This window comes from Archocentrus centrarchus, chromosome 3 (assembly GCF_007364275.1).
Source record: "Archocentrus centrarchus isolate MPI-CPG fArcCen1 chromosome 3, fArcCen1, whole genome shotgun sequence".
Taxonomy (NCBI): Eukaryota; Metazoa; Chordata; class Actinopteri; order Cichliformes; family Cichlidae; genus Archocentrus; species Archocentrus centrarchus.
In genome coordinates, this window is record NC_044348.1 from 29,570,830 (window position 1) to 29,590,753 (window position 19,924).

The 19,924-nt window shown below is 41.5% G+C and overlaps 3 protein-coding genes across 3 annotated transcripts in view; all 3 read right to left on the reverse strand.

The window, feature by feature from the left end:
- The window catches only part of tent4b (terminal nucleotidyltransferase 4B), a 29,476-nt gene extending 27,080 nt beyond the window's left edge, over nt 1-2,396 (reverse strand). Inside the window, exon 1 of the mRNA XM_030724549.1 lies at nt 1,470-2,396. Within this exon, the coding sequence (XP_030580409.1) occupies nt 1,470-2,002 (533 nt within the window). The 5' untranslated portion in view covers nt 2,003-2,396. The remainder of the gene's footprint in view (nt 1-1,469) is intronic.
- Nucleotides 2,397-4,686: 2,290 nt separating this feature from the next.
- Nucleotides 4,687-14,933, reverse strand: heatr3 (HEAT repeat containing 3). The gene is made up of 15 exons (XM_030725311.1): nt 14,659-14,933; nt 14,256-14,428; nt 11,739-11,826; nt 11,288-11,388; nt 10,955-11,064; nt 9,752-9,892; nt 9,355-9,635; nt 7,835-7,925; nt 7,471-7,625; nt 7,074-7,156; nt 6,808-6,944; nt 6,568-6,656; nt 6,015-6,158; nt 5,770-5,946; nt 4,687-5,675 (listed from the first exon to the last, which is right to left on the reverse strand). The coding sequence occupies exons 1-15, from the start codon at nt 14,797-14,799 to the stop codon at nt 5,562-5,564; spliced, it is 2,025 nt and encodes a 674-aa protein (XP_030581171.1). The 5' UTR covers nt 14,800-14,933; the 3' UTR covers nt 4,687-5,561.
- Nucleotides 14,934-15,117: 184 nt separating this feature from the next.
- cnep1r1 (CTD nuclear envelope phosphatase 1 regulatory subunit 1) lies at nt 15,118-19,898 on the reverse strand. Its single transcript, XM_030725328.1, has 6 exons — nt 19,791-19,898; nt 19,227-19,298; nt 18,977-19,050; nt 16,826-16,935; nt 15,530-15,584; nt 15,118-15,420 (listed from the first exon to the last, which is right to left on the reverse strand). The coding sequence occupies exons 1-6, from the start codon at nt 19,813-19,815 to the stop codon at nt 15,379-15,381; spliced, it is 378 nt and encodes a 125-aa protein (XP_030581188.1). The 5' UTR covers nt 19,816-19,898; the 3' UTR covers nt 15,118-15,378.
- Between the last annotated feature and the right edge of the window lie 26 nt (nt 19,899-19,924).

Genomic DNA, 19,924 nt, shown 5'->3' on the forward strand with positions numbered 1-19,924 from the left:
TTAACTTGTATTTTATTTTTAAGTATGGTTCAGACTACTTAAAGCTAAAATACATTGTTTTGTTAATGGCTTCTTTTACGTGAGGTTAACAAACACTCTGTGCCTTAACTGGCGGCAGACCAACTGCACTCCATGTTCATTTTCACACCTCAAAAGCCAAGAGTGAAGCTGCCTAACAAACCAATTACCAATCACAGCATAGCATGCCTGCAGCATTTCAGATCTTCCATCAGCCCAGGTTAACCAACCTGTTTCAGGCTGATTTGCATTCTTTCGCCTTGTATTTGTCAGTGTTGTGATGCTGCTCTTTACCTATGCCACTTCTTCTCCGTCATAGCTTTCACCCTCTATGCATTTTTACACAAGTATTGAATGCCATTATCTTAACGTCCTCTCTTTCTCCTTGTCCCTTTCTGCAGGAGTCTCTGGCTCAGGAGCTGAATGCTTTTGATCTGCAAGTACTGGACCCACCAACTTACTGACTTGTTATTGTTTTGTCATTTCACTATGGACTTTTTCCCTTCTCTTTGCTTCCCTCTCCAAATCTGGTTGTGGTAGCGGTTTATTCCTTTAAAAAGTTGTTGCTCCCCCACTGTCAAATAAAGGGAATGAAGCCATTTGTTGGTGAACTCAAACATGAACTTTACCCAGCAATAGTTACAGGTACATAAGTGGACTGAATTATGTGCCTTTATCAGTTAACCTAAATGAACATTTAAATGATCGAAGTACATCATGGCCTCATATGGAGCTGAATATTTATCCAGAACCCAGTATAAACCACTGGAGGAATAAAAGGCCATTCTTCCAAAATATATTCATTTATTTTAGTGTCTCTTTACTGTGGACTGCAAAGGACATAACAGAGGACTCAATGCTTAGAGAATTTGCTCTAAGGTGACAAGTGAACTCACACCATGCCAGTAAAAAGCTCCCCCTCTCCCCTCTCCAGAGCCAGCGGATCCCTTCATTGTAGGGGTCAAGGGTTCAGGTTTTCCCTGTGATCTGTCACATTTGTGAATAGTAAGTCCTCCTGTATGCTATAATCTACTTCCAAAGCTACTGTCCCCTTCCTCTCAACACACCTTTTGACGTGAGAATTCTCACTACAACACCTTTTCACAACTTTAGCCAATAGCTTAATTAAAATCCCTGCCATCCTAAGGTATGAAATGCTATGCTTTTAATTGTATGGTCATTTGAGCCTTGGTGCAATTTCACCTAGTTGCCCAACTCGATAGGTGGAGCTGACAAAGTGGGTGGGATGGGATCTGACAGCCTCAATTACTTTAGTGTGCAGGTGTTATGCTTTTAAAAAAAACGTTACGGCAGCAGGTTAACGCCTGCTTAAGGCTGGCTTACACTTTCACACCCTGACTGAGCGCTCCACTACCGTAAAGTGTTTTCTAAAGGCTCTCTCTTTTCCATGTGGCCATCAGTCTAATTAACTTTATTAAACTCTTTCTTACCCTATAATTCCTTCTGAGTAGTTCCTTTCTTTCCATGGCGTGCCCGTGTAACCACTATATCCACCCGTGTTGATGTCGTTGCCACTAATGAAAGGGCTGGAATTTAATCCGTAAGTGCTAGCTTTGTTGTCCCGTTTTCTTTTGTTGGGGTGTCCGTCCAAGACTCCTCTCCACTGCCCCCCGCCACCGCCCCGACCAGCGGCTCGACTGTTGTGGTTGCTGTTAGTTTCAAGTGGTATAAAGTCCCGCTGATCCGTCAATTCTCCATCCCTCATAGAGGCCGACATCCCCTGAGTCTTGGCTTCCCCGCTGCTGCCGGTGTTTGAGTCGGCTGCCCCGTTTCCTTCGACGAGGACAGCTCCCGACGCCCCGTTGACGTTGGCTTTTAGGCTCGTCGTGCTCTGAGGTCCAGTGGTATAGCTGTTATTCACGTACAAGTAGCCGAATCCCTGCGTCGTCTCCCAAATCTGCATCCACAGGTTGTTAGCGGGTCCGCGTTGTTCTGGTTGAAGCCAGGCGATTCTCGGATCCATCAAATGACACTACAGGCAAACCGTCCCCCCGCCCCACCGCCACCACCGAGCAAAGCTCAGCTCGTGTGCAGCTAGCCAGGTCGCTGGCTAACGTTAGCTAGCCTGCTGTAGCCTCGTTATAGCTGCTGCCCGTTACTTCTAGAATCTACTTAAAAAAAAACACGCTCCCTGGTAGTGGCGATAAAGACAGTTTTAAAACCAAGAACATCCACAGAAAATAAGTCAAAAGCTCGAGTCAGGTGTTAAAAACGGTAGCTGAAGCCAAAGTTCTAGCAGGAGATAAGAGAAACGTACACTCGCCGGTGGTAGAAGTACCTCTCTGACCCTTTCCTCCAGATCGTGGGTCCCTCAATGGCGGAGTGTACGTCTGTACGTCGCATGCGCGGAGCGAGTGGAAAAGGGGCGGGGAAAGTGTCGTTACGCAACAGACGACTATTTTTTTTTGGTTACATAATAACGTCTGACTCTCCTTAGGTGATGATTACAATCGGAGAAAGCATGGGAAACTCGGGATGATTAATCCGTCAATAACAAGCTTAATGATTACAAAGAACTTACCCAGTGAAACTCGAAATGATTCAGAATGTATAGTGGAATCCATAATGAAGGCTTTTCCACTTTTTCCATTGTATTTATTCACTCAGCATATGTTTGATATCATGTTTTTGTTGTTGTTTTATTTCGTCAGGATAAATAAAAAAAAACTGCCGTATATCACAGAATTATTTATCCTGGAAAATCCCATATTCACAAGAAAAAAAATGTCAGGAAGCCTTCCTAGACTTCATCAATGAGTTTAACATCATAGGATTATATATAACGTACCGAACAAAAAACGCTATTAGGAGCTTTTATTTTTTCTTCTCAATGAAAATAATAATCTGAGTGCAACAGACACCCTGGATTTCGTCTGATATTACTTTCTTTCATGTCTTTTATATTTGTCTGAAAAATTTCTTACCATTATTTGCACCTTTCTTTGTAATGTTAAAGAAAAATAACTTAGAATTCATTATTCTTGAAAGTAAAATGGACACTTGGAGCAACATAGACTTGTAATCATACCAAATACACCACCCTGCATCATATTGTCTGTATGAAATCTAACACGTTCTTTTCTCATTTTTACTTTGCTCATTTTCATATGAAATTGGGCAACCAATACAAGTCATAGGCACCTCATGGAGTTTGCTGGGTGTGTGTCAAAGAGAGCACGGAATAAGGGAAAGAGAAGGAGCTTAGTTTTTGGTGTGCCAATGATATTCAGGGAGCCATAGACACACTTCCGATGACTGCTACTCAATATTTCTGGATACACTTCCAACACTAAATCATCTAATCAGTTACTCTAACCTGCCATCAGCTATAAGACCTGTACAACATTCAGATGAAATACCACCTCCCATTTTTACTGACTTAAGTTGATGAGAGATTAAGGTCTGATGATAATTTGTCTCCAGATGCACAGCATTCAAGAAATCAGGACTTTGAAGAGCCATCTTCTGGTTGCTCATCTGTCCCAAAGTTATTCACGCAGAGTTAAATAATATAAGATTTGGATCTGCCAAAAGAAGTAGCAGAGTTGCTTGGGTCTAGGCTTAGTGAGAAAAACATCTTATCTCCAGGAACCAAGTTTTTTTTTTTTTTCCAGGCATCATGAGAAGGATCTTATCCCACTCATTTAAATGAATGACTTTGTCTATTGTGTTGATGCTGAAAATCTTTTGGGTGTAATGGGTTGAGAGATTGATGCAGATGAATGGAGACTGTTCATCGCCAGCTTAAAAGCCATCCTAAAATGTGTCCTACTGCATAATAGCACTTACTTTGCATCTGTGCCAACTGGTCATGTCCAGTTAAAATAAACCTCTGAAAATATGTAAATTGTGTTGGAGAAGCTGAAATACGAGCACAAATGGACCCTGTTGAAAAATGCATTTTGTGACAAAACTGCGTGATGAAACATATGGTATTTTTGAACTTGGCATCACTGAATTAGGGAATATCAACAAATTTCCGGAAAAGAGCATTTTTGGGGGGGGATGTAGAGTGGTGATAATCAACCAACGATGGGTACCACTAAATACCCTAGAATTTGATGCTGAAACAACTTCACATCCATGCAAACCATGATTTAATAGCTTGCAAGTTTTTTTATGATCTACAATCAATTCCAATAACTCCACATATATGATATGCTGGTGTTTGTTTGAATATTTTGCACTTATGGTGGGAGTCAAAATTGGCTGTTGCAACATTTTAGCTCTAAACAGCTTCGCCAGTGCCCACCATGCCTCCGCTCACCTACGTTCCATATGGAACAAAGAGGTCGCTGAATGGTTTGATGAGTAGGGAAATGATGTGAGTCATGTGCTGTGGGTTTTGCATTCATCCGATCTCAACCCAACTGAATACTTACGAGTGATTTAGGACCAACATGCAAGACTTTGTTCTTGCATGAGGGAAAACATTTTGAAGAATGTTGTTTGATCCCTCTAGAAGACTTCCAGAGATTGATAGGCTACATGCCAAAGATGTATTGAAGCTGTTCAACACCTTAGGAAGACAATTTATCTTGACTTTTCCTTTAATTTATCCTCCAGTTTGTATTTGGAAGGAGATGAAAAGCTTCCTGAAACTGGTCACATAATGCAAAAGAAAAACATTGTAAGAAATCAGGATTTATTTCAAAATGGGTAGTCCTTCACAGTCTAGTGACATTCATTTAATTTTTTACAAAAACAAATAAGCAATTTCATGGGTATTTTGCTGAAAATGTCTAAGAAACCCTGACAAGAAAAGCTGAATATTTTTGTCATGTAAACCATGCTGATCCCCGGATAAGGCTCAAAACAGACAATTCTGGGATTTACATAGTTCAGATCTGCTCAGCTGCAGAATAGGCTACGAGGGACATAGCAGCAATCCTGGATGCTGATTGACCCTTGACCTCTTTTAATGAAAAAAATATTGTTTTCTCATTTATTTAGTCAGATGCATTATAGTGTTACTGACAGATTTAAAAAAAATCTACCACCAAACTTCAATAACTGAAAAAAAAATGTGTAGGCAGGCCAGTGTGTTCATCGGAAAACCATAATTCCAACATACAATCTATATCCAGAAAGCAAATGCCATCACTATGATCCTTCTTATAACTATTCAGATACTTACAAGAGATCAGCCTTCTTGTAGCAGCACTGCAAACACAACTGTTAGGCCCACTATGTAAATATCTGGCTAAATGAAGGATACCCAAGAAAAAAAGCTGATCCCACACCTGATCTCTTAAAATGTTTCGGTGAGACATGAATACACAAACACAAGTCTGAAAATCCTTTAGGTGTGGGGAGGGGGGCTAACTGCAACATACCGTAACAGTTATTAGACTCCACCCTTCACTCTCCACAACAAATGCACATTACTAAAACAGTAAACCATTATTTAGAGAATATAAACATAAATACTCGATGGTTGCACAACCATATTCTGTCTCATTCTATGCTCCTGCCGGCATATTTGTCCAAACCACAGAGGTTTTAATAGCCACACAAAGTCCTTATTTTTTCACCACCTTCTCCAGATAACCAATAAATCTTCTCAGGTTCACTCTGATGTTATCCAGCACACACAGCTGCTGAGGGCTGTATTTGCCTTTTCCTTTTTTGCGAATCTAGTAGGGGAAAAGAAATGATTGTTATAGCTAAAAAAAATATTGAAAATTTACCAAGAGGAGAGATCAGTAAAGATGAATTTATCTTTGGTACCTTGTCCTTGAAGACTGGCTGAAGTGCCTTCAGTGCAGACAGCAAACTGATGTTTTTCGCAGCCGTCTCTGCCTCCTCTCCATCCGCAAACACGTCAAACAAAGCATCAAGGGCTTCTCCATTTACAACCAGGTCAGTATCCCTTGTGGCAACTTGAAGCAAAGCGTTTCCGATCATCTGTGGAAGCAGAGGTTTTTAGAGGAAGAACAACTTTTCCAAAAGAATTAAAGAGAGAAAACGGATACCTGGAGGGTTTCTGCAGTGCCCTTCTCTTTGGCTAATGTGCTGCCAGTGATGCCAAGAATGGCGACGGCGTTGACCCTCACGCTGACAACATCACAGCGGGTGGCTGCTTCGCTCAAGCTCATCAGCTGCTGGGGGGTCATACACTAGGCAAAAACAAAACCCAAACACACAGATATTAAGCTGTCAGGAATAAACATGGTCAACAGAGGCAAGTGTAAAGTGGCACTGGATTTTAAAGTTCAGATCAAAGCAGAAACATAAGAGACATTCAGGGCTGTATTTATCCAGTTAACAATAATAGAGCTCACATGGGGCATATTAATCAATCTGCACAGCCTTATCATGTTTTCTGCAGCCAAAATAACAAAAAAACAAATAACAAAAAAAATATGTAAACAGACACAGGAAAATGTAGGATCCAGCATTTCTAGTATTTACACTCAGTTAGTGGCTCAAAGATGGGATAGCTCAACCTCAGCTGTACAGACTTTGACCTCTTTTTGTAATCACCAAAAGTGATGCTGTTTATTTAAATGGTGGTGTCTCATGTACCTGGGGGATATTTTTGGAGGCGATTATCTGCAAAAGAGACCGCATGGCGCTGATGACGGCCTCTAGGAACTCCTCATCTTTGGGAATCTCTGAAAGAAACAGATGTAGTTTCTATTTTCCATTCTCACCCATTATTTTCATGTGAATATTTGTTTAAATTCATTATTCAAATAGAAAAATAACAAACGGTAATAAATAACATGCTATAATACTGCACAAAAAGTTATAATAATGAGAGACCTGCAGCTCCAAAGACCAGCGAGGAGAGGTGCTGGGCTGCTCCCTGCAGGGCTGTCGCACCACCCAGAGACTCTGCATCCATGGTGGAGAGGATGCTATGGAGGCACGTCAGTGCCCGGGATTGAACACGCTGCATCCTAAAAAGAAGGTGGGACTCTTTATTTAGAGACTTCTTAAATCTTTTTTTTTTTTTTTACAAAGAAGAAAAAAATAAAGATGGTCAAATTCAGACAATGAAGTTCACAGGAGGAAGAAAAGAGGATTACTTTTTTATCAGGCCTCTCCAGGAGGGATTCTCATGGCACAAATCCACAGCCTCCTTTTTAGGGAACTCTGTCTTCTTGAGAACCTTAAATCAGGAAAAAAAAAAACAACATTTTTTATCACAGCCCTTTTACATTTAGGAGTGGCTGCATAAGTGCACATATACTGTATTTGAAAGTGAGATCTCTATTAAACAGCACAGATAACTCAATCTGCTCAGCCTGGGGGAGCAAATGGGTGGGTGAGGTTCACCACACAATCAATCACATCTGAAGTTGGTAATTACAGCAATGCACGCTGAAATGACAACTTAACAACATTCACATGCTTGTCTAAGCTTTGTGACTCTAAAGTACTGGGTGAGGTGCAGTGTGACTGAAGAAACAGACTGTCATTTGCCTTTTGTGGTATGCTGTGGTTGATTAAAGCCCCTTGAACTTCAGCTGACAAGCACAATGGAGACATCAGATTGGACACTCCATCACAAAGGCCATCAGGACCCATGTCGCTTTCATCACTGCTCGATTCCTCCTCCCACTCATCATCAGAAGGGTCTTAACAGGTGTACACACAGAGAATTAATCAGAGAAGTTCTCCACAAAGATGGGGTTTTTTTAAGGGCTCAAATGAAGTATTTGTGGTCATTTTTTGCTACAATAGCTTTTCTGATAGACAAACACATAGTTGGTGGCTGTGTCACAGGAAATAAATTTGATGAAAAGTGCCTGGGGTCAGCACGGCTGTCCATGGCCACACCGCTCACCATCAGAACAGCACATGTTGACGATGATCTCCAAGGACGTTTGCTGGGCTGTCAGCAAGGCCGTTGCCTCCCTCAGCTCCTCCTTACCCCTCTGGACAAAAACAAGCAGCCATGTGAGTCAACACCCTACTAAAACAATGCCTTTTAGCACTCTTATCATCCAGTCTGGGTTCAGCTGCCTGCTACAAGGAAAAGAACTAATCCTACAGATGCGTTCCAATATGTCCAGCTGCACTTTTTTTCCCATGTGCGATAAGCATTAAAACCTAATTTAAAAGTGTTGCTTCTGGAAGAATAATTATGTCTAAGCTGATCTTGTTTATTTAGAGGAACTTATTAAAACTGCCCCATAAAGAAACGGTTTGCTACAGATGAATCTTTATTTACTGGTAAACTAAGAAGAACAACCCCATTGTGTAACCCACAATATTAGAGGGTAGTTTGGTACGTCACCATGAATGTCACCCACAATCTTGGGGCCATGGATCTGACTGAGCTTAGAGGGACAGCTCTGTCTCGCCAGAGTCAGGTCTGGGGACTGTCAGCTTGGTGGACGCCAGAAGTTAGTCCTCGGCTGAACCTTGCTGGGTGTCCCTAATCTGCTCCCCCCTAAACCCGACAGTTTGTCTCCCCTGTCGCTCTGGCTTGCATTTCAGCATGACTCACACGCCACCTTTTCACCTGGCATTAATGTGGACCTCAAAAAAACCCAAATAAAAACAAATACAAACCTTTAAAAACACATGAGAAATGATCCGAAACTTTGACTTATGAGTCATTAGAACCTCAACCCTAGATCACTTAAAAATCTGGTCTAAAGATGCTAAAGGAAACTGACTTTCCTCCACTTCAAATTGTATAATAAGGCCCAAAATGCCCTCTGTATAGCACTGAATTAGCCAGTAGGATGCCACTAATGGATCTGCATCAAGGCATCATTACAGCATCATGCACACCATGTTATAATTAAACCTTAATCCAGATGATACTGTGCTTTTGAGGTTGTTACTTATATTGGTATTTTGAGTGTTTAAAGAAGCTGATAATATAAAATATGGGTCAGCAGTCTTTCTTTATATACAAGGCATTTTTTTTGATCAGGATAATTGCAAATACTATTTTACAGTTTTACAGTTAAAAAACATTAAATTGTCTGTTCTGTCTTGTGCAATACACACTGTATGTTCTGTACTGATGAATAAATTAGAATATAATGTGTGTGCAATAAGATAATATTGGTCAACATATTAGACTAGTTTACATAAGAGTGGAAGCATGCGAATGGCATCAGGGTTTACTGAGTTCATAGTTCAGCCTGAATGCCCAGAAGGGCCACATACAGGCTGAAAGTACAGAATTTTAATACTAACTAGAGCATAATTAATTCAGTGCTCATATGACAGATTTTGACAGTTTGGAAGTATAAATCAGACAACTCCTCCAACTTTAAGTGTCTATCAATTTGTTTGTTTGTTTTTTACTCTAAATGTGCCTCATGGATGGCAAGAGATTAGACGTACAGGCAGGAGGTCAGAGAAGTCATTATCAACTTTCACAGCTTTTCCATTCCTCTTCTGTTTAGGTGCTTCTTCCTCTTCGATCATCTCCTCCTCAGCAAACTCTTCTGGAGCGTCAGACACAGCCGGGGCATTTTTGTGACGAAGCTCCTCTGCTTGTCTGAGTTCAGGTATCAGCATACCTGCGTCCAAATCCAAGCACTGCGATAAGGTAGCCACCACAGCGTTGAGGGTCTCGGCCTGACGGGCAGCAGGCAGACTTCCCTTCATATTCCACAGCGTCCCTGAGCAATACATCAGACAGAGTTCACGCTCATGAAGGGACCAGATCTGTCTAATTGTGGTTAAGAACCCAAAAAAAAAAAAAAAAAAAGACGACAACAAAAGGAACAAATTGTACCTGCAGCCAGTGTCCTGAGGAGGGTTTGTGTCACGCCTTGCTGAGATGACAGCAGCACATTCTCCAGGGCTCCGAGCACAGCAGCGTTCATACTACAGAGCAGCTCTGGGTTATCCTCAGTCACAGTGTGCAAGCAGTGGGCTGGGGAACACACCAAGAGAGCGCGTTTAAAACTGTCTGCTAAAAAGCCCAAACTGGGTCTGATTAAAGCCTACTAACAACATTATCATTTCAGAAATATCAAAATCAATGTAACAGGCTACATGTGGGTATAAATGTAACCTTTACTCTCCTTTATTGACTTTATTTGAAAGCCTCTATCACCTCTGTCTATACTCTTTTCAAACTCACTAATAAATACATTATACTTCTAGGGATTTACTGGCACAAAAGCTGAAGGCTAAAACAACACATTATGGTTCTCCCTTGTTACTGGAATCTCTTACATGCTGGTGTCAGTGTCATACTAAGCGCACAGATGTAGGGTTCATGTAAATGAACTGCTTGAGCACTCAAAGCGCTTTATATAGCATGTCTCATTCACCCACACGCACACATTCATACAAGCACTTTCTAAGTGCTTTCTGTCTAACATTCACACACACAATCACACCCCAATGAACACCACAAAGTATCTTGCCCAAGGATACTTTGGGATGCAGACTAGAGTAGCCAGGGATCGAACCACCAATCTTCTGACTAGCAAATAACCTGCTCTACCCTTCAGCCACCCTGATGTGAATTTAATGCTCAGCAATAATCGTGTGAATGGTCAAACAATTCTTTAAGAATACAGGCCAAAAAAAAAAAGCTTCCTCCATTCTCTCCAACTAGTTATTTTTTATGTTTAAATAAAATAAATGAATCCTATAAATTTTACATAGTTAAGGATGCATTACACAGTACGGATGTGTTAAAAAAAAAATTCTAAAGAGGGTCTGCCTCTAGTGTTGGAGTCACTGGCATTCAAGTTCTAGTTAATACACCCAACAAACTACTAGAGCTGAATGACCCGGCAGTAAAATGAACACTTATGCACAGTTTGGTGTTGTTAAAGAGCTAAATGTCTGCACTGCTTACAGGTGTGTCCCCTAATATCTGGCCAGCTAAATGAAGACGGTTACAGAACACCAACAATATATACCTTTATTTAATAAAATCTAAATGATGAAAATCAACAAAGAATACATTTCTTAGACATACCAGCAGATATGGCTAGTTCAGTGTTGTGTGGGTGTTTCTCCAGACACTGGACAACCACATCCAAGAGACCCGATTTGTTAAACACAAACAGCGCCTGGCTGCTGCTCTCACTGCAGGACAAACAAATAATACAAAGCATGCCTGGGTCAATAAAAATGATTGGTCAGAAAACTAAATTTGAGGAATTAACTCACAATTATATGGGGTTTTCTGGATTTCTTTTAACTTTATGGAGTTACTAGGCACAGACTAGCCTCATGATACATAATGGCTGATTATGTATCAATGGCCCTTTTGGAGCCAGGAAAAAAAAAGCAAATAAGGCCACCTTACCATAGATTCCACAGTAAGTTTACAGCTTCGTTGGCTACATCCTCCACTGCATTATTCTGGTCTTTCATCGACACCACAGCACTTTCAAAACTAGCACAGCACTGGAAAGAAAACGTGTTGCAAATGTTAACAAAACAGTGAAAACAGGTCTGAATGTTCCAATCATCCATCTGAACATGTTTAAATATTTTCTGACCCTAAAACTCTGGGGGAAAAAAGGCTGACTAGGAACTCTTTATGACTGATTAACTTTATACAAAGGTCAACACTGAGCTTAGATTTGATGTCAGAGTCCATTTATACACCCACCAATATATTTGCTCTGAGATAAGAACTAATTGCTGAGGATATCATAGCTTCATGTTGCTGTAACAGCTGCTGATGTGGAGGAACTGAAGTGATGGGGTGAGCGAAAAAAAAAAAAAAAAAAAAAGCAGCGGTGCAGTCTCACCTCTCTAAGCAGTGCTGTCAAAGGAGTCATGACGTCGTGCTTCACCATGTCCTCACACACCTCCTGACCTCCACATACACTCAGATTCCTGTCAAGGAGAGACGCACAGTCATCAGTCACTCAGAGGAGATTCACTGTCAGAGATGCTGTTTGCATTTGTGTGTGTGTGATGAAGGCAGACGGGGAGCCGGGAGATCCACTGTGAGCAACGGTTGTATTTTGATTTCGAGGTCACAAAATGCTATTTAGGGTTTCCTGAAAGGACTCGAGTCAGACTACAGGCTAATGTCACATTTAAAAAAAGCGTTACAGTTATGATGATGGTAACTGTTGCAGTGGTTGCAACTGTTGCATCATAACAGGGAATAACACATAACATGCTATTTGCTGATTTTTCCACATCAGCAAATATCATTAAAAGCATTAAATGTTAAACTGTCAGCATTGTGAAAGAATGACAGGAGTCACCAAATCATGCTAAACTTTTTGACTGTAGCATGGTGCCCCCTATAGAGCACTGTACTCACCACACACACAGTGTGAATTGGATAAGTGGTTAAGAAAATGGATGGAGGTGTAGTTTTACGCAAGGGAACTGCCTGGATAGATTGTGTAGAAGGAAACACATGACGCCCACTCAGTAGAGGTAAACGCACTGGACTATGAGCTGCTCTAGCTGCATTCTCACATGCAGCTCTGTCTGTGAAGTCCTAGAAAAGTTCAAGGCTGCAGTTTGAGTGATAACAGCTTAAGTGTAACACCACACCAATCAAAGTGATTGGAAGCAAAGGAGCCCGCCTGATCCTAAAAAACATTTTGGGTTTCTTTTTATTTTTACCAATGTTTTACTGGGCTCTTGTTTCACTTTAAGTATACTAACTTTTTTTGTCACATTTCATTTTCTGTATCAACAATGCTTGCTAAAAACTGGTACACAAATGGTGCATTATGCATGCAAACACACAGCATGCGTAGGAGGTAAACTAGAATCTTTTGACTTTGCACATTGTGAATTATTCATTTTTTTTTATTATTGTTATCCCAATTAAACTGCAGAAGCATGTGACTGACCCCCCCCTCCCTTCCCGAAAACACTGAATTACGTTCTTCAGAATTTATTTCAAGGTCAAAATGCATGCTGGCTTGCTTAATGGCACAAGAGTCATTGTTAACAATATTTATTTACTTATTTGAGGAGTTTTTTCCCGCAAGAACAATTCAAAATATATATATACAGCTAAACTGCTGACCAAACCAGGTTTAAACAGCCAATCTAATATTGTGAATGTCCTACACCTGCCACTCAAACAGCTCTAAACCACTGATGCATGGTGTTTACAAGCCACTTAAAGATGTCTTGTGGTACCAGGTACAGGTGCCAGTAAGGGCTTTGGAACACAGGCCATGGACTAATTTTTCCAGATGAAGACTGGAGGCATATGGAGGTTGAGCCAACATCTGTAACTCTGTCTTGGTGCTGAACAAGTGGCAGAGTGCATGGCCTGCTGAAAGCAGGCACTACCATTAGGGAATAGTGTATGTGGTCTGCAGCAATGTTTAGGTAGGTGGTATGGGTTAAACATATGAAACACATCCTGGTTCTGTCTCGGTGCCTTCTGAGAAGCAGCTCAGCTTTCAACAAGTTTGAGAGCTGGTTTATAAGCAGTATTTCTAGAAGAATATGGAAAGCTTCTTATTTTCTTATGTTTCCCGCCCCAACGCCACTGATGTCAGTGGTACTACTAACTATGGGCTCAGCAATTTTGTGGTGACTTCCTGATACTGATATCTGAGCTTCCACTGCAATACTGATTATACACAGTTATAACTCTGTACTAAACCCTCCAATCAGTTCCGTCCTCTGCCCCTTGTCAAAGACATCAGAATCTGAATGTCAACTACCTTCATCAAACTGAACAACAACAAAACTGAACTCTTGGCTGTGGCTCCCAAGTCATTGCTCCTGAAGGTGACTGATCATCTCCTTAATGTGAATGGATGTTCCATCTCATCATCTGTGGAGGTCCGCAACCTGGGTGTCATCTTGGACCCCACTCGCTCATTCTCATCACATATCAAATCCCTCTCTAAATCGGCCTTCTACCACTTCAAGAACACCTCCTCACTCAAGCCTTTACTTTCAGACTCTGCAGCTGAAACCCTCATTCATGCCTTCATCACCTCCCACCTGGACTACTGCAACGAGGTTCTGTGTGGTCTACCTAACAACACCCTGGAGAAGCTGCAGTATGCTCAGAACTCTGCTGCCAGAGTTCTTACTCAAACCCACCCTTATGCACCTCCACTGGCTCCCAGTCAAGTCCCATATTTCCTATAAAATCCTCCTCACCTCTTCATATCCTTGCTCATACTAATCACTGCAAACTGGGAACACTTTAAAACGTTCTAATATGCTTTATAATTACCTTAACACTAAAATGCATTGTTCTTGCAATAAAATGCTGAGGAATTTTAAACTTGTGTGATGATCTGAGGTTTGCTGCACTCAAGACTCACCTGAGCGCCCCAGTGGCAGTCTCTCTGACAGCCAGGCTGCGGTCCAGCAGCATGGGCCCCAGGCGCCTAACAGCATCCCTCTGGAGGAAACCTGGGATGGTTTGACTCTGCTGCACCACCCGAGAAATACTGGCACATGCAAACTCTCGCACATCAGCGCTGGGACTCTGCAACTACAGGAAACGTGTTTAAAAGTACCTGACACCAGCTATAAAAACCTAAACTACTGTGTATTCATTCGAGGTATCCCCGGGCACCCTCTTCTAAAATTACATATAATAAAAGTCGTTTAAATTAGTGAATATAAAGTGAAAAGCAATAAATCTTTAAACAAAATACAAGAAACCGCAAAAACATGAGCCTTAAAACTTTCAGAGTCTGCAAGTCAGAATTATGTTCCTACTTTCTCCAGGAACTCCGCAGCCGGACAGCTATCGTCACCATGCTCTTCCTCGTCACCGTCTGCTTCCTTCACCGCAGTCACCGGCAGCCCGACTGAGTTGAAGTGCGGACGTTTAAATTTAGTGGTTTTACTTTTACCCATCTCACGTGATTATTAAAGTGCGAGTTGCGCATATAACACGGCGTTTGGCCTCTCCTCGTTCTTCTTACACTCTCAGGCTGCTCGGGCTCAAACACACGCTCCTGTTTCTGCCTCGTTGGAGGCCATGTGGAAGACTGTTCACTGCCGTAAAGTGTTGGTTGCTAAGAGAAAGCACGATGCTGTCGCAACAACACACGGGCTGCGACTGTAACAAACTCCGTAAGAGGAGGCAGTAAAAAATAAAAAAAATAAAATCAGATAGCCTCACACTTAATGTATGTATGTATTTATTTATTTATTAGGCAAATAACCTATAAAATAGAAACATTTAGATAAAATACATGCTCAACAGAAACAGAAATAAACACGCACTCTGAATGTGTAAAATATGAGCAAATCAGCAGCTTCAATGGTGACATCAACACAGCCATACTGTTTAAAAAAAAAATGGCCCCCCTCAGTTCATTTCTTTGCTGCAAATGCACTTCCCATCATAGCTGATCTCAGAGCATCCAAAGGACTCAAAGACACAAAGGTTATCAACAAAGATGAGGCCTGACAGAATCCATAAGCTTGTGGTCACTGGATGTTTGGTCGTGGTTTCAGAATAAGTTTCCCCGTCTGTGAAAAGACAAAAAAAAAAAAAAAAAAAGTAATTTTTTTAAAGTAATATAGAGCATTTAAAAAAAGACTAGAGATCACAGCAATAAAAATCAACATGCTGACTCACATCATCACAGGACATGTTGTATTCTGCTAAAACTGTGCGGCAGCGGGCAGCGATACTGCAGGGGCAAAGGTCAAAGATGATAACCAGGAACGTGAACAGGAATTAATCCTCTCTACATGATGTTTTTAAACCTGGAAAAAAAACACTTGGCTTTGGGTGTATGCTAATGATACTGAGCACCAAGCTTAAACCAGTGTGCGAGTAATAAGCTCGATTCCTCACTGTGACAATAACAGTCGAACAGGTTGCTTAGGAAGGTGAATGATGGTGAATGACATTACGGCAGCCATAATACGAGTTGGTCGGATTCTCTAAATACTAAGGAAAGGTGCTTCAATGCTTTATTCCCTCCTTTAACACAGGACACACAGGACCACCCTTTATGAAACAAAAGGAGATACAAAACATCCCACAGTTCATTAAAATAATGAACATAACTGACAAGTGGTGTGGAAACGCTGATTAACAGCGCACTTTCCATTCCATGCCATAACCTGCTATGTATTGAACCTTCAACGACAGGCTGTTAAACCCACAAGTGAACTCTGATCACTACGCTGCTTCTTATCAAGTTGTTGCCTTTGCTCTAAGAACATTTGTTTACAGTAAGACAAAAGCTCTACAAATACAGACTATGAGCCAGAGTCAGACAGTGGGGAGAGAAGATATGAGTGGACAGGATGACTAAACATTTAATCTAATTTCACTTAATGGGCTATTTATTTAAATTACAATGTTGGTAATGAAGTAATATTTTTCCCACTGGTGGTTCTCTTTTATATGCACAAAACACAATAAGCACACATGGAGCAAAATATCTAGAATGAGCTTTCTCTAGTCCCATCTTAGTTTCACCAAGGCAGACCCATGCCAACAACAACCACCATCATCTTACTGAGCAGCCTGATGTGGGTACAATCAGACTGTTTGAGCACGGCACTTCTTTTTTTCCAAGTCCCTATAATTTCACTTTCACACCATTCCTTGATTTCATGACAGAGGTGAAGGTGAAGTGATTAGTTAAAACTGCAGCTTCTGAATCATTTTATCTGCAAGGCAACATCAGACTAGACACAAACTGTAAGAAGATAATTTAATTTTCTCCATGATGTGGTAGCTTTCCTAGCCACCACTTTACTGCTGCAGATGTGTCATAGTAAACATAGAACATAAACTGAATAAAATTTATGAAACACTGTCACAGATACCTGATCTAGCTATATGACTTGGATTAGTGCATCACTAGACAAAACATTCTAATTTTTGTTTACTGAAGCAGAAAAAAAAAAAGGATACATTGACGGCGCCACAACTCGTTTGTGTATCCCCGCAAAGAAGAGTGCTATTAGAGTGATGCAGCTGATGGTGAAGAAGGGATGATTCCACAGGGATGAAAAGAAAGAGACCTGTATAACAAAAGGAACAAAGCAACACCAATGTGAGCAACAAAATTTTACCTTAACATATGGTTTTGTTAAGATATGATGACAGCATCTAGCACTCATATTCAATTAAAACCATAGGTGTAGTGCTGCTGGGAGTGCCCCAAAAGGATGACTATTTTTCCAAATGCTTCCGAAATCCTGCATTTTGCACTGTAATAGGTCATTCCATACAAAATCAGGTAAATCTGGGTAAAAAAGTTCCCACCATATGAATTCACCTTTTTAATTTCCTTCATTTTTTCCAGGATATTTAAGTCGTCATAACTTCATAAGCTGATATTAAAATGTAGGTAAAAAGGAGACCTCCAAAGTACTACAACTTGTTTTGAGCAGTCACCATGGCGCTATGGCCCTTTAAAGTTTAGCCAAAATGCACTTTTTCCAAGTTTTCACTTGTGAATTTTCAGAAAAACAGTCAAACATCAGGGAACTTTTTTTGTTTCTGTTACTTTATGACGCAGAAATTAAACTGGTGTGGTTTTGCTATTAAAGCTGGTATATTCCATGATACTGATGCTCACCGTCTTAGAAAAAAAAAAAAAAAAAAAAAAAAAAGCATGGACAGATCCAGTGACATCAGCTCAAAGTTCGAGCTATTATTGCTCACAAGGCCAGCCTAAACTTTGATCATGTGCTCAGTTATAGTTAAAAAAGTGTGCATGAGACAACCTCCAAAACAGGAATGGTTTTACAGGTGGAGGTCACTGACAATTTTTCCCTCCTCATCTTTTCTGACTGTTATTTCACTAGTTTTGCATTTGGCTACTGTCAGTGTCACTGCTGGTAGCACGAGGTGATACCTGGACCCTACAGAAGTTGTACAGGTAGTCCATCTCCTACAGGATGGCACATCAATACATGCCATTGCCAGAAGGTTTGCTGTGTCTCCCAGCACAGTCTCAAGAGCATGGAGGGGATTCCAGGAAACAGACCGTTACTCTAGGAGAGCTGGACAGCAGGACCAGTATCTGCTCCTTTGTGCAAGGAGGAACAGGATGGGAACTGCCAGAGCCCTGCAAAATGACCTCCAGCAGGCCACTGGTGTGGATCAGAAAGACTTCACGAGGGTGGCCTGAGGGCCCGAAGTCCTCCTATGCTCACTGCCCGGCACCGTGGAGCCCGATTGGCATTTGCCACATAGAATACCAGAATTGGCAGGTCCACCACTGGCATGCTGTGCTGAGCACATCTGATAGTCATGAAAGGATCTGGAGAAGCCGTGGAGAAGATTATGCTGCCTTTAACATCATTCAGCTTGGCCGGTTTGGCAGTGGATCAGTGATGGTCTGGGGATGCATACCCATGGAGGGACACACAGACCTCTACAGGTTAGGCAATAGCACCCTGACTGCCATTAGGTATCAGGATGAAGTCCTTGGACCCACTGTCAGACCCTATGTTGGTGCAGTGGGTCCTGGGTTCCTCCTGGTGCACGACAATGTGATGAGAGTACGCAGGCAGTTCCTGGAGGATGAAGGAATTGATACCATTGACTGGCCTCCACGCTCACCTGACCTAAATTCAACAGAATATCACTGGGACATTGTGTGTCGGTCCATCTGACACTGCCAGGTTGCACCTCGAGGCTGTTCAAGAGCTCAGTGATGCCCTGGTCCAGATCTGGGAGGAGATCTTCCAGGAAACCATCCGTCATTTCATTAGGAGAATGCTCCGATGTTGTCAGACATGCATACAAGCACATGTGGGCCATACAAACTACTGAGTAACATTTTGAGTTGCTACAATTAAATTTCGGAAAAACGGACTAGCCTGCTGCATCATTTTTTCACTTTGATTTTCAGGGTGTCTTTTAATTCAGCCCTCTGTAGGTTGATAATTTTCATTTTCAAACAATGTGGCATGCGTTGGTTCCCAGCACATTACCCAGTCCATAACAGTATAGATATCCTGCATGACTTTTTTTTCCCCAAAGTGTTCCTTCAGCAGCGTATAATATAACTGTGATTTCACTTAAAGCCAGACTTTTCCCACAAATACTTACTTTCTGTGTGTCTGGGTCAATTAACCAGTTCCAGGCTCCAGTAGCCGTACAGACAGACACCACTATTAGAATCACTGAAACGAGGCATAAAAACGAGACATGAAATCAACGCATTGTATTGATTTTGGCTAACACTGGTGATGATACATGCAGTCAGCTTGAGATAAAAATGAACTTCTTTCAGATTAATCACAACAAAAAGTATGTCGACCATCGGATCTTCTCTGCCACAGTTCTGGCTTTAACTTACTTCTCCACCTGCCTGTGGCAGGTTGCAAACATGAGACATACTCTGTCAGTCTTCTCTCAAAGGCCTTCAGGTCTGTAACAAAACAACAGGACCATCAGTCGCTTTCCCGACATGTAATTTAATCTTAAAATACCGCCAGGCTCAGCTCTAAAGCTCAGGTTGTATCATCTTTATATCAAAGTTGTAAACTGAAGGCAGAATCCCAGCGTTACTTAAAACGAGGGTCTTAATGTATTCTGCAGTTTGCTACACTTTGACTTTCAAGCTGATTATGTTCCCTACATTAGAAAACAGTTGCTGCCTATTAACCTGCAATCCCAGCGGCAGAAACTAGCAGACTTGACAAACATGTTTGCTTATACGAAAGCCTATCAACGGCTGGATGTTTTGTGAGGTAAGCTAACGAGTATGCTAAACAAACTAGCCGGCTAACGCATTGTTACGGAAAACTGAGTGCGCATCTTAAGACATTTGCTTAGTAACCATGTCGTGACTTTAGCTTCAAGGATTAAACCTGATGATATTTAAAAGGTGATCACTTTAAGTCATTTTTTGCGTTGTTACCTTCGGCCTGTTCCAGTGAGTTCATGACTGAGCCACCGTCTATGCTCTGAGCCGGGACTACAACACCCTTCCCCTCAGCTGTAGGACAGACCTACTGACCAATCCGCATTGGCTGTGTGCGCGCGCACCTATCA

Excerpts from the sequence above, each read along its gene's own strand:
- cnep1r1 (XM_030725328.1), bottom strand. The coding sequence starts at position 19,815 with ATGAACTCACTGGAACAGGCCGAAG. Across the intron at positions 19,051-19,226 it reads TGCCACAGGCAGGTGGAGAA|TGATTCTAATAGTGGTGTCT; the intron begins GTAAGTTAAAGC and ends GCCTCGTTTCAG. Across the intron at positions 15,585-16,825 it reads CGAGTTGTGGCGCCGTCAAT|TATCGCTGCCCGCTGCCGCA; the intron begins GTATCCTTTTTT and ends TTGCCCCTGCAG.
- heatr3 (XM_030725311.1), bottom strand. The coding sequence starts at position 14,799 with ATGGGTAAAAGTAAAACCACTAAATTTAAACGTCCGCACTTCAACTCA. Across the intron at positions 6,159-6,567 it reads CCTCCAAAAATATCCCCCAG|TGTATGACCCCCCAGCAGCT; the intron begins GTACATGAGACA and ends GTTTTTGCCTAG. Across the intron at positions 5,947-6,014 it reads GCACTGCAGAAACCCTCCAG|ATGATCGGAAACGCTTTGCT; the intron begins GTATCCGTTTTC and ends CTGCTTCCACAG.